The 14,723-nt window shown below is 48.3% G+C and overlaps 1 protein-coding gene across 1 annotated transcript in view; it reads left to right on the top strand.

Annotated features, from left to right (window-relative positions):
- glis1b (GLIS family zinc finger 1b) overlaps nt 1–14,723 on the top strand; it is a 60,100-nt gene that overhangs the window by 15,846 nt on the left and 29,531 nt on the right. Inside the window, exons 2-3 of the mRNA XM_076153125.1 lie at nt 7,908–8,070; nt 9,435–10,980. Coding sequence (XP_076009240.1) covers nt 7,908–8,070; nt 9,435–10,980 — 1,709 coding nt within the window. The remainder of the gene's footprint in view (nt 1–7,907; nt 8,071–9,434; nt 10,981–14,723) is intronic.

Here is a 14,723-nt window from a genome sequence, read left to right as displayed (position 1 = left end):
CCTCGCTGGTGTTTGACAAGTGGATCTGATTTCACTTCAGTTTCAGGGGGCGGCGACTTCTTCTTCTGTGTTTTCATACGACTCGAGCGGCCAAGCAGACAAACGCCGATGGTTTGTTACACTCAGGCTCAGCGGTTGGAGGAAACGTCTCGCTGCTGTTGAGAAGCGTCCCGACTGGACAAACATCACCTCTGACACTTTCTTGGAGGGGTGTGTTGTTCTGAGCGCTTGTCAGTCCAGTTCCACCCTGCGTCTCTCTGCCGGCGTTTACAGAGCAGCCGCTTGTCCGGCCTTTGAAGCTCCTCTCGGTCCTCAGCTCCCTTTGGCTCGGGCTCAAGAGCTGCGCCGTTCACCTGCCGCCTAAAGATGTCCGTCACGTGTGGGACAGACGTTCCTGCCTCGTCCACCAGCTGGCTGCGTCGGGACTCAGCCAGGCCCTCTTGGCTGTCAGGTCTGTCGGCAGGCTTGACTGATGTGTTCCACGACGCTTGGCCTTCAAAATACGGCACTTTTTTTCTCATCAAATTGTTGGATGTGGCTTGGCTGAAGACTTCTGACTGTGATTAACCCTGGCAGTACAGATTTGCGGGTGACATCTTGTTATGATAGCCATTGTCAGCATAGTGTTGCGGCTCCCAGTGGTTTAAAGTGGTTTGTTGACTATGCAGATTTTTCTTATATTAGCGAATGTCCTAAAAGAGTTTGACTGAAGACAGGACACATGTTTATTGTTGTATTAATCAGTCACCGCTGTAATGTTTCCACAGGCTTACATCTCAGAGGTCACATCATGAATAACCTCAAAAGAGCTTTTTCATTGGGCACAATAGGCGTTGCTCCATTCTTTGTTTAGCCATGGTTGCTATGACAACCTGGGCTAATTCATCTGTTCATTCTGAACATCCAATAAAAATCCAGCAGTATAATAGTATAAACTGGGAATGTGTTTATATAAGTTGTCAACAGAGAGGAAGAGCAAATGAATGAAAGTGCATTTATAATCAGATTGCATTAGGAGCCTTTCTGCCTTTATGGTTACATTCTTATATTTAACTATCCACATTTGCCTCAACATTGGTTTCTTTGAAGTAAAATGACTGAATATGAACTCTTTGTTTTGTCAAACCGTCTTTCTATACTTTACTTTTGTAACACGTGAGAGCTTAAAGGTGTTATTTTAAGGTGAGCGGTGACGAGGTGCGACCACCAGGTGGTGACATGCACAAGTGTAACGTTTTAATTAGGATAATGGGAGAGGACAGCAGAGAAAATGATAATTAGCTGCAGGAAGTGGCCCTCAGTAGATCATCCAGTGAGAGAGAGAGAGAGAGAGAGAGAGAGAGGGAGAGGGAGAGGGAGAAGGAGAGGCAGAGAGAGCGAGAGAGAGCGAGAGAGAGAGAGAGAGAGAGAGAGAGAGAGAGAGAGAGAGAGAGACGTGTGTGATTGTGTTCAGGAATCTGCACAGGGACATTTTGAGGACACTAGCACTTGTAGCCACACACACACACACACACACACACACACACACACACACACACTCATGCTGTACTATTGACCCCTTTTTTTTTTTTATCTTTGACTTCCACTTAATGGCGGCTGATGTAAATTCAGTGTGTGCCCGGTCGGTCCATGAGAACAGAGGGAGGAACAGAGAGGCGTACCTGCTTTACCGCGGCTCAAATCAGCCAGAACAAATGGATTTCATCCTCATGAAAGTTCTCATGTCTGCTGGTCAGAGCCATTCTGGAAAGAAAACAGGGACAGTTCTCTGCTCGTACAGTAATTTAATCAACTTTTCCCTTTTCCCCCTCTTCGCCCTGCACCTGCTTTAAAAGGAGCTCTGGACCTAGACGTTGTTATTTTTCATTTACTTGTGCCCTCAGGTTTTTCAATCATACGTCCATTACTAAGCAAACAAATAAGTTCCGGCCCGATCCCGCAGACACAAATATAGACATGAGTTATGAGATTCAGGGAAGCCGGGGAAGGCTTTAGACCGTAATACACAACATCTGTGCCGGACAAGACGAACAACCAGAGCATCCCACTGCAAAGTCCCTTAGCCTGCCGACACACACACACACACACATACACACACACACACACATGTAGCTGTTGACCCGTCTGGTGCTGACAGAGATGAAGAAGAGGGAGGCGGGTGGGGGTGTGTGTGGGGGGGTGACCATGCTAGGTGTGGGAGTGGAGGTAAGACAGTAATACAATAATCGTTATTAACTGTTTAAGTGCTGAATGTTATGATTTATGCAGCCGACGTGGGGCCGGCCGAGGTGCCGAGCTGGATTTCCAGAGGCATCCGTCTTGCGGTTTTGGCAGCTTGTTGTACCTTTGGGTTCAGATGTTTGCATCGCACTCCTGACATCCCATTTCCCTCTTCAACAACCCCCCCCCCCCCGCCTCCCCCTGCCCCTGCTTTAAGTACAGTACACCTCTGATGCCCCCCCCCCCCCCCCCCACACACACACACGCACACTCTCTCCTTCACCATCCATCCATCCGCACATCTGCTTTTCATTGCAGCCTGCATCCCTCTGAAGACTTGAAGGCATTAAACGCTGGCACAAGCACAGTCTCACTCTGGCACTTAACACAACACTTAGGTGACTTAAAAGAGAGAGGCGAGAATTATAGAAAATGATGTGTCACCGAAATAAAAAATCGCCCCAGATTACCACCAATTACACTTAATAATGCCGCCCTGACCATCTGCTGATCAGATGGAGGGGGACGAGTACGGTCCCAGGAGACATCATGATAAGAGAGGGGGAGAGAGGGAGGGAGAGAGAGAGAGGGGCTGTAGAGAGCGAGTCATTGAAGGAGACAGCGACATAGACTTTCAGCTATGTGAGGATGCGGTTTGATCCTGGCTGTACTGTATTGACTGGAATGCTTTGTATGGTAATGCAGTCATAAGTGCGTATGTTGGGATAGCAGCCATGTTGTTTCTGAGGGGCTTAAATTCTGCCAGATTGGAGACATGTGTCTGCTCAGCATTATTAGTCATTTATTAGTCACTGAGGTCAGGGGGAGAGAGAGAGTTTTCGCCAAGGCACAACAGTATTGAACTTGAACATGACTGTGATCATGATCGGCCCCTCAGGCAGCGGCGTGGAGAAGGTGTACGATTACAGCGCACCGTAACTGACCATGATCCTCCACGTGAAATTCATCCAATATGTGCGGTGCGTTCACGAGTCAAATTAATCACTGTCACCGTGACCGCAGCCTTCCTGAGCTCTGCCCTAATTATCCTCATTATCAGGGCTGTGTTCGTTCATTGTTTCTGTCTATTGTCTCACTTCTTTCGAGCTCCCCGGACGCTGCGGCGGCGTTAATCAGTGGGAAAAGTATTAGAGGGCACTTTCCGCTTTCGTGGACGTGATGCATCGGGGCTTTTTTAGCTTTGCTCTCCGGGTTCCCAAAGGATTTTGACAAAGAGGAAGCATGACAAATGGATGACATCAGAGGAGACATGTTGCCGTGTGATTGGAACCTTGTTTCTCTCCGGAGCCGCGGCCAGAAATATAATCTCTCATGTCCCACAACAAGATCTCCGATATCCATACTTATCCCTTTATAATTACACTCCGTTTGAAGTGGGAGTGTGTGTATTCCTGTGCGATGAAGCGTGCGACTCACTTCTCCTCCTATATGTCTCAGCGAGCTCCCCGGTTTGCCGTCACCCAGCCGTGGTGTTCGCTCAGAGGAACATGCTACTCTAATGAAACGGTGAAAGGAGCAGCAGATTCCATGTGATGACACTTAGGGCCTGGTTGAACAGAGCATTATGTGATACCGTGATATCAACAGAGCCGGTTTTCTTGCCTACAGCTCTTGTTCCAGAAGTGAATGTTTTACGGTTGAGTTTTAAGAGGAGGGATAACAATAGAGTCCTTCTTCGTGTAGTGCGTCTTTTGTAATGCTGACATCAGTGGCTGTTTGTGAGGATGAGCCAGCACATCTGTACATGGTCTCCACTGAACCCAACGCTTGCCCCCGGTGCTTCTGGCACCGTCCTGCCTCTTTGTTTGCTGCTCTCACTGTCTCTCTTTGTGCCGCTCTCTCTCTCTCTCTCCCTCTCTCTCTCTCTCTCTCCCTCCCTCTCTCTCTCTCTCTCTCTCAGGCCCTTAGAGCATCACTCCTAATTGGCCCTGAACACTTGCAACTGTGCATATCAGAGCAGCATCCCACCCTGCTCGTTCTGAGGTGCCCCACAGGTAGTCTCCAGTGTTTAGATGTAAAAGAGAAGGAAAAGGTTTTTTTACACTCAAACATCATCAGAAATATTCACAGATAAAGATAAATGAATAATATTTAATGTATTGTAGAGTTTCCCCAGGACATCACATGGTAAAGTTTCAAATCCAGGAATGGAATGTAAAGTAATGTGGACACTCAAGTGACTCAGTTGCTCAACAGACCACCCATGTTCTCTCTCTCTCTCCCTCCCTCCCTCTCTCTCTCCCTCTCTCTGTCTCTCTCTCTCACACACACACACACACAAACACACACACACACAAACACACACATACACACACACACTATACATATACATACACATTCCTTCAAAACCATTTTTATCAAAAACAGTTCAACTACTTCTTTAGCTTGAGGGTAGCTCAGCTATTTTTCAAATAATGTAGCTTTACCGGTAACTTACTCACTTTCCCCCACAAGTAGCTGTTTACATATTACATACACATATTTAAGACTTCCCTCAGAGCTTCAATGTAGTGAGCTACTTTTTCCACTACTTTGTTAACAGAGTAGCGAGCCTGCAGTTTTATCTACTTGACTTTATAGTGGGTATCTTGTAGCTTCCCTCACATATAAATGTCCCCCCCCCCCCCCCCCCCCTCCTTCCCCTCTTGTTTCACCTCTGTCCCTGCCGCTCTCTCTCTCTCTCTCTCCAGCCTCCACCTCCTGATGAAACTGGGCTTTAACACACAATGAAATGTTCAACGCTGAATTACCACGGCGCATTCAATATAAACTGAATTTACTGTTGGGTCCCGTCCAAGCCTCCATATGTTGAGTGGCGTGTTTCCCCCCCAGCCCGAGCATGACTGATTCTGTTAATGTAGCAGAGCTCTAAATCAATGCCGCGCTAACTTTCCGCAGCTCCGGGGATCGAGAACCTTCGCTCTCATTTAACACTCCGACTTTGAGACACTCCTTAGGTGACTGTAGGGTGGAGACACCTCGGTCGGTTTGGAGCTCTGCTAACACTCATCGTAAACGCCGGACACTCGCAGCGCAGACGACCGACTCCCTGTTCCTGGGAACGCTCCGACCACAGCAAGGGAAAGCTGCTCAGGAGACGTGAGGTTCATCGTCTCGCAACTCAGGGTTCTGCCCCAATTTACTGCATAAACTCCCCAGTTCAATCTCACCAAACCATGGAATATGAAGTCATGAGGGCCATACGGGAGGCCAGGGGATGGGAGATGGTTGGAGTTGCTGCAGGGTTACTCAAACTAAGGTCAGAGGTCCGAAACAAGGCCAACAAAGTCGACAGATGTAAATAAAAGTCATTAAAAACAGGAACAGGACTCGTTTGGCATCTAGTAATGTAGAGAATGAGCCCCATGTTATGTGCTGGGATACAATGGGTGTGTTTGTGTTTGATTTGGTGAAACAAACTGCAGACAGGTAATCGGCTCAGTCTTCCCTGCGTGTTTAGAATCGTTTTCATCGTAGACTTTCACTGGTAAACAGCTGCTCTGCATTTTGAAAAGGAATTCTTTCCTTTGTGTTGTCTTATGTTGAGGTGGTATTTACTGGCTTTTCCTGTGTTTTATGTCGGTGGCTATGATGTGTGTTTGTGTGTGTGTGTGTGTGTGTGTGTGTGTGTGAGAGAGAGAGAGAGAGGGGCATGTGCGTTCAGTCAAAGGCCTCAATAAACGGGTGTCAGTCCACCCCAGTTCTGACGGTGATGTCATTGTTTGGTTGTTTGTGCTTTGAGTATTTGCATGCGTACAAACGTTGGAGAGCTAATTAACAGATCTTTGATGATGTTAGTCATCCCCACCATGACTCATCAACTCAACTTCTGGCTATCGTGACTGAACCACTCCACCACTCCAGGCAGGGGGAACTCTCGGCTCTCCACCCCTCCCCTCCATCTGTAAGGCCTCAGAGCTCACATACAGAAACCCAGTTGTATAGCCTAACTGGGAGGAGGCTCGGGCCAAGAAGTGATGAAGATTAAAAAAACAACAACAAGAGAACAATCCAGAATTTGATAAACAGAATGATTTGTATTGCTTGAAAACAGACGAGAGCTTAAGGATATGTTGCCCCTCCGTTAATGGCTTTGAGTGAAACCAGCATGCCCCCTCCTCCTCCTTTCTCCCCCCTCCTCCTCCTCCTCCTCCCCTCGGCTATGCTGGAGTGTTTGTTTTGCGTGCTTTACCTTTCCCTGCCTCTCTCTGGCTCTTTGTCTTTGGGCTCTGACCCCTGACAAGACAAATGCGGCCAGGGGAACGCGGGTTCCGTCAGCTGTGGGAGGGAGATGTCAAAAGATGTCCCTAATATTGTGGAAAGCACGGCTCACAAACTCCCCTTGTTTTCTCTCCTCGTTGTCTTTAACCGTTCTGCTCACCCCGCTCACATATTTCAAAACTCTGTCCGCTGCTCATGTTGTTCTATCTGTTCTTCTCCTTTGTTATTGTTTCTCCATCTTCATCTCTGCAAACCATTCTCGTCCTCATCCAGCTCGGGCTCTGGCGCTTTGCATCTCTTTGTGTTTCCCTTCAGTGTGCTCGCCGTCGCATACAGTACAAGGTGTTTGGACGACTTTATTAACAATAGCTCCATGGTGTGCAATAACATTGTCAATAACATGGTTATAGGAGCTAATTGAATTGGAGAAATTGAGTTAGGGGAGTTGGATCATGGGACACGAGGCAGCACAGAGACGCGTATGAGGGGAGATCAGCTTACATGCAGCAAATGTTTCCTCATACACTGAACCCCAACTAACCCCAATAGCACATTTTAGCCTGACTCCAGTGTTAAGATATAATAAATAAACTAAAAGAATGAATTATTGGTAAAAGACTGCATGTTTCCATTCAGTAGCAGGTGCTTATCCTTCATTCTAACGCCTTATTCAAAGATCTCTTATTAATGAAAACCTTATTACAGAGGCTGTTGGTCTTTGCTTCTTCGACTGTGCGTGGAAACTTGTTGACATGTGACCACAAAACACATTCACTGGAAATCTGTTTCTCCCAAATTCAGTAATTCACCACATAAGTGAAACGGTTGATGAATGAACGTCGTTGCCGGTTTCACACCACAGTTGACGGCACAAACACGGAGAAGCTGAGGGTGAATGTGAAGGGCTAGAATGTAATTTACGTCCTTCATTATGATGCTGAGGCTTTTTTACAAGGCACATCTCCCTGACAGATGGGTTTAAGTGGGTTTATCTCTTTTCAAAATGGACACATAGCCTGTTGGAGTGAGCAACAATATCCAGCTATAAATCTCTCTGGTGTTAGTCTCACTTTTCAGCAGTTGGACTTTGCCAGAAAGCTCTTTCTTCATGTTTCACCAGATACACTTATCGCAGCCAGCAATTATTCCTCAGGAGAATATTCATAATCTAATATGATTTCAACATGTGGATGATGTCATGGATCTCAGTGTAAACTGTTACAGCTTTGCTTCCAGGGCTGTCATTAGATTACTTAGACCAATCTGCTTAGCTCGCCTTTAAGTGGGATTAACATGGGGTCACTTGTCTTGATAGCTGGAATAAAAGCCTGATTTCTAAATATTAGATGATGAAATCGGTACAAATGTGTGTCAGGAAAACACCAAATAAAGCATTTGTGACTTGTGAAGTAACGTTTCTCCTGCTCGCCTCTTTCCTTTCCCAGGTAACGGTGCCTACTGTTCAGAGAAGGATGGAGAAGCTGAGCTGGATGACGGTGAAGGCGGCCTCATGCGATGTGGGCAGAGTGAAGTGGGGGGTCAGTCTGATGGTCTCTACCCTCACAGCCTCCACTGTGACATGCAGGACAGCTCTCACCATGACAACAGGTTAACTTACTCATACTTTTGGCGACATTTCTAATCCAAAACCAGTTTGATGCCATTACTACTTCATCTTAATTGTGTTGTTTGTTCTACTTGGAGACATTTCCTGTTTGTGTGTACATGCTTACTCACAGTGTGTGTGAAATGTGTTGTGTATTATCTTTGCTGTCCTGAATCAGACGCACACACATGAGGAGCTGGAAAAGTTTCACCCAATCTCAGAATGCAAACCAAAGGAATCCAAAGTGCCTTTATGTTGCTCTCATGTGATTCCTCTGTTGGGCTTTGATTCCTGTTTGTCAAGTCAGAGAGACATTCCAGCGACGCTCTCTGGCCTCAGTTGTGGGGTTTGTCCTCCTTCCTCAGCTCCTCCCCTCCTCCCCTCTCTGTCCTCTCTCCTCACTCATCCAGCCAAAAGTGCTTCTGGACAACCGTTCACTTTTCTCATATTGTCTCTCAATATTTTCACTACAGCCAAACAGGAAATGGCGTTCCAGAATAGAAGGCGGAGAGAGGGAGGGGGTCTTTATTAAGAAACAAGGACGACAACAAAGTCTGCCAGTGGCCTTCTTCAATCCTACCTAACACTCGCTCTGTTTCTCCCCCCGGCGGGTTCAGGGGGGGGGGGGGGAGGGAGGGACAAAGACGGTTCCTTCCTGAGACAGAGCGGGGGAGAGAGAGCCCTTCTCACATCACTCAGGGGCTTTGGACAAAATCCATAATGAGCCAACTGACAGCAATGATTATGTAGGAGATCACAGCGACGCATGGAGAAATCTGACCTGGGGTCCCCATTCAGCCGGGCAGAGCTTCCCACCATAATACACAGTATTGTAAACGCTGACCCTTCATAGGCTGCCATTATGCCACCAAAACAGGTGACTCCCTATTTATCCCCAATGTTGGGTTGGGTTTAACCCCTTTGTGTCATCAAAGCCTGTCAGGTGGACACACTAGCCAGTGGCCTCTCGGCCCTCTGTAGCCGCTCTACCCTCCCCTTCGCTCTATTCTTAGTCATAAATACCCATTCAGATCTCTTGGCTTGCACAAGATCCTGTTACGATTCACAATGCGTCTGAAAATCATGTTGAACCTCTACACACGACCAAAACAGTGTTCAGACTTCAGAGTCCCATGAGGTCAGCACCTGAGACTGAGCCTGGGTGGAAATATTTGAGGTTATATCCATCTGTGCTGACATGATTATTGTGTAAACTGAGAGAAACAGAGGAGGAGGAGGAGGAGGAGGAGGAGGAGGAGGAGGGAGCATCAGACTAAATTGGTGGGAAGGATGAGCCGGTCTGTGTCTGTCAACAGGCGCTCAGCTAATAGCTCATATTCCTTTCTGTGTGTGTTTCCCCTTGCAGGTCTTCGTCTGCCTTCCAGAGGACCCTGACGGGGGCCTCGCCCGGCCTCGGCTGTGGCGTTGCTAACGGCGCCCGATCCGCCCTGGCTTACCCCATCAAACAGGAGAACTCCATGGGTTATAAGATCTCCAGCTCGGGGCCCAGGCTCCACGCCGCGTCCCTGCCCGGGTTTCAGAGCTCCCGGGCCGGCGTGGGCGTGGGGGTGAGGAGGGAGATGGTCGACATCCCACATGTTGGCAACAGCAGCAATGGCATCTGCACATTGAGCGGCCTAGGTAGCGCCGTGTCTCCTGACACAGCGTTTAATAATGAAGATGGCTCCTCCCCGCTGGCTTTGTCCCCAACTGGCTCCCGTCATTCAGCGCGGCTGCTCAGTGCTAGCAGTCTGAAGAGACGCTGCCTGTCTTTGGCCTCGCAGTCCAACGCTGCCGCCGCCGCCATCGCAGGGTCCTCGTCAGCCGCCTGTGCCGTCTCTGAGGGGGTCGACATCACCGCCATCATCTGCTCCTCACAGATGTCGATGGTCGCGTGCGTCAACGGCTTCCGCTCCAACCTCTCGCCCAGCCACACTAGCAGCCCCGGCTTCTCCTCCTCTTCCTCCTCCTCCTCTACTTCCCCACCCTCTGTCTCTACCTCCTGCTCACGGGAAGCCCCCCACAGGCCTCCACCCCTACCCCCGCCTCACAGCAGTCCACAGCAGGCGACGCTACAGGAGAGCTGTCAGCTACCCTCACCTGCCACCTGTCTGCTGTCTGTTTCCTCCTCCTCCTCTTCCTCTTCTTCGGTGTCATCGCTCGAGCCAGAGCAGGGCCAGGGGCAGAGCCAAGGGCTGTGCGAGAAGCACGGCTCCATGCAGCAGGGGGCACACGGACGAGCGGTGGGGGGAGGTGGAGGGGGAGGAGGCGGCTCTGAGGGGTTGGGGTTGCTGATGAGTGGGGCCCTGATGTCTGGCGCTCTTCATCCAGGGCCTGAAGCCGGGACTCTCCTGGAAAGTGGCCAAAGAACGGGGGCCACCCTCAAGCAAGAGCCTCTGGACGACTTCTCCCCCAGCGAAGACGAGCAATTTCAGCACCACTATCACCACCATCATCACCTGAGTGGTCGCAGCGGGCACCTTCATCTCTCTCATCACCCTCCTCGTCCCGCCATGCCTCCGCCCTATCACCTGCACCAATACATGGGGCCCAGTCCCGGGGGCCTGCTGCACCTCCAGAGCCAGCAGACCACGCCGTCCTCCTCCCTGGGACTCAAACCCCCCTCAGCCGGCCCCCCTCCCGGCTCCCACGCCGTCCCAGATCGAGAAGACGGCGGAGGAGGAGCGCCGGGCGACAAGCAGGTGTGTCGCTGGATCGACTGCAGCGCGGCGTACGAGCAGCAGGAGGAGCTGGTGAGGCACATCGAGAAGGTCCACATTGACCAGCGCAAAGGCGAGGACTTCACCTGCTTCTGGGCCGGCTGCATCCGCCGCTACAAGCCCTTCAACGCCCGCTACAAGCTGCTCATCCACATGAGGGTCCACTCTGGAGAGAAACCCAACAAGTGCATGGTGAGTCATCGTACGGCTGTAAAACGATCCACCAAACACAGGCCAGACCAGACGCCCACCAAACACACACACACACACACACACACACACACACACACACTAATAATAACCTTTCCTAAGACAGAACACATTTTGATTTCAATTTCACCGTCTCGTTTTTTAGGGTATTCTTGCTGGATTTATTAGTTTTACAAAGCGCTCGTTTGTCTCATAATTGCATCTGTCTGCTGAGAGATGTTTTCTTTGTTTGAATTAAACTCCAGCACATTCCTCATAAAATAATACATTCCCTGAAGATGATTTTTCCCGAACAAGATACACGTCCACCGAGTCCAAAAACAAGAATGGACTTGCTTCACTGCTGATTACTTTTATTTTGTTTTGCTTTAGAAACAGTTATGATGGTAATTCCTGTGTTTTTGGTGGAACATGTAAAAGAGGGGTTTTTTGTCCCGGCGAAGATGTGAGCTGCTGTGCGTCGCCGGCGTATATATAGATTTGCGGTTGTATTTCTTTACAGGTAAGGCTCCAATTCCACAAGTCAACACACTAATCAACGTCAAGCTGTCATTCCCAGAGTCCCTTAGAAAATGGAAAAAGCCCTCCAACCTTAAGAATGATTTAGTCCAAATACACAATTAGTCCACAATTTGTGTAGGGCAAAGCCGTGTTTATTTTCATGAGCACTCTGTTTTTTGAGAAGGGATTCAGATCATGAAAAGCCAACACATATGGTTAACATAACCAAACAATGCCTACACTTGATCCTTTTAAATAGGAGCTTTAAATGTTTAGCTGTCCCACAAGTATTAAGCGAATTGGCTTTTATATCCAAACCAAACACGAGGGGGAGAGGGGGGAGGGGAGAGGGGAGAGGGGGGGAGGGGAGATGGGGGGCGATGCGGTAGTCTGGAGACGGGAGCCGCAGATCGATGCTCGCTCGTCGTCTGGCTTAATTCGGAGGTTTTCACCCAAAGCTCCTGTCAGAAACGGGGGCTCCTCAAAGTGCAGGAGGCCCCGTTCCAAGTTCTAATCATTGAAGAGACTGAGTGTGTGCGTGTGTGTGTGTGTGTGTGTGTGATGTTGCCACAGCACCTGTTTTATTTCAGGCGTTTGTGTGTGTTTTCTAAATAATTCATACAGCGTCGGGCCGGTAAAGTGGGAAGGAGGGCGAGGGACCCAGGAGAAAGTTGTGTTTTATGACAGATCTACGCAGCGTTGGACGTCTTCTGTGACTGATTCCGATATTTCTTACGACACATTCGAGGCGATGGGGGCCAAGAAAGACACAAACTCAACTGCTGCTGCTGTTCTCTCTGCTTTGTGTCACTCGGGGGTATTAGTGTTTCTGCTTTCTTGGCCCGGCCCAAAGTAGAAGTTTGGAAGTAATTTGCAGTGCCGTGCGTGACCTAACCCTTCATTTGGCTCTAACGCAGTGTGTTGCATACGTATAAAAGGCTTTTATTCCATTGCTGTTGTTGTTGTTGTCGTTGTTGTTGCTGGTCGGGGTGAGTCAAGCCGTCGTGTCAGGGTGACACACACACACCAAAGGATGGCAAATACACACACGCAATGTTTTTTGTGTGTGTGTTTTTAGTACAGTATGGGTGTGTGCATGAATGTCTGCCTGTGTGTGTGTATTTGGAGATGTTTACCATATGTGAGCGCCTGAACAATTTGGCTCAGTGTGGACAAGTCACTGGACTCTGTCTACGGACATGAGGAACAGTGAAACGCTGCTACACACCCTAACCTTTCACTCGCCCTTATTCCACACACACACACGCACACACACACCGTTGCGGTCATGGAGTAATGTGAAAATGGGGATATTGTTTCCACGACTCTCACAATAGGAAGTATTGATTCCGTGTACAGTACGCCGGATTGTAACGCTCTCACTTTTCCGACGGAACATAAACAGAAATGTGAAATGTGTTCAAGCTTGAATCAACACGTCCAATCAGCAGGGAATGTATGCTGATCTGGGAATTCTGCAGATAAACTCAGGGGGCCGGGGAAAATAAACACGTAACTGTGTTTGTGTTTGTATATCGTCTATACAGATTTAAGTAAGTACTGTGTATTCACAGGAATGTCTAATGTGTGTGTGTGTGTGTGTGTGTGTGTGTGTGTGTGTGTGTGTGTATCTGGAGTATCTGCACACTCACTCAGCCCATCTCAGATTCGTATTTATTCTATCTGAACTTCTGCTCTTTCTGTCCAGTAACAGTAATGCTCCTTGTGTTTGTTGCGCTCACGCAATAGAGGAAGATTCAAGAATTCCAGATATTCGGGTACAGAGGAAACAGATGAGACATTCCGATTTAGGCGCAGGGCCCTCGGAGAAACCGGGGCTAATCCCTTTATTATCTTTCCCGCGGCAGATTCCAGTGGGTGCTCATGAAGCGAAGCTCTTCTCACATCCAAACATAACACATTGCTCTCTCTCTCTCTCTCTCTCTCTCTCTCTCTCTCTCTCTCTCTCTCTCTCTCTCTCTCTCTCTCTCTCTCTCTCTCTCTCTCCCCCTCTCTCTCCCCCCCTCTCTCTCTCCCTGGAGTACATATACAGTCCATCTCCCCTCTTGCAGCTGCACAGCATTTATTTCATGCCGTGTCTTGGCAGGGAAAAGTCATTATCCCAGCACACACACACCAGTTGTACCCCGACCCCTGGATAGACCTGTCACCATCCATACCTGCCTAATATTTTAACAAATGAACCCATAAAAAAACCCTGAAAATGTCCGTTCCTTCCACGCCTAAACATCCCTTTTAAAAAGCTCTGTTACTTTTTAGATTGCATGTTTCGGTTCCCACTCCCCAATTAAAAGTGTCCTGGGGCTGTTGTGTATGGGGCGAGCACGCGGGGACACACGGGCAAAGAGGAAACAACTTAATCCCTGTGCAATATCCTGTTGTGTTTCGTGCCTAATTCACTTGTTGTTTTAGTTTATTACGACTTTCTCTCTTGTCTGCATAAATATTAAAAATATATCCAGCGAGAGAGACCCAGACTGGGATATTGTTCTACTTCCTCAGAGGCCTTTCCAGTGGATTTGAGGTGTCTTACGGTCGGACTGTGAGCCGCCAAGGTCAAACAAACGTCCATCCAAAAGGGCCGGAGGTCTCTGTGGACAGGGCAGAGCGCACAAATAAGACACACACAACACTGTGAAGGCTGTAAGAAGAGGTTTATGTTGTTATTGTAGTGAGAGGCAGGACTGAGAAGCTGCTTTAAGGCATTACAAATGAGAATTCAGAGTCGAAAAGGATTCACAAGTAAGTAAATATAGAAGTTATATCACAGCAGTGTGGAGAACAACATGAACCAAATAGTAATAAAATACTTTATTGGATATTATTGGATACAGGATTGAATAATGAATGAATCAATTTAGAATTTAATTTAATTTTTTCATTATTAGTGTGACCATTATTTTGAAACAAGTTCCTGATGCTTTCTTGTGTTGTTAATGTGACGTAACTGACAGTTGGGCAAGTTTACTCCATTAAAGGGCCGATTTAGATTGAGGTGTTAATCATCAGTCAGCCATCATTTCACAATGACAAACACACCCAGAGTTACCTGCTGAATGAGGCTCTGTCCAAACACACACACACACACACACACACGTGAACATGTGCACAACAGCATCTCACTCACTGACACTCACACTCCGTCAAACCACTTGTTGAAGGAAAGTTGGATGTTGCGCCCTGTAGGAAAAAGGTGCAGATCA

This window comes from Genypterus blacodes, unplaced genomic scaffold, assembly GCF_046128005.1.
Source record: "Genypterus blacodes isolate CSIRO-AG114 ecotype Tasmania unplaced genomic scaffold, CSIRO-AGI_Gbla_v1 ptg000058l_1, whole genome shotgun sequence".
Taxonomy (NCBI): Eukaryota; Metazoa; Chordata; class Actinopteri; order Ophidiiformes; family Ophidiidae; genus Genypterus; species Genypterus blacodes.
The sequence above is the reverse complement of the archived record's forward strand: the minus strand, read 5'-3'. Positions and strand labels throughout refer to the sequence as shown.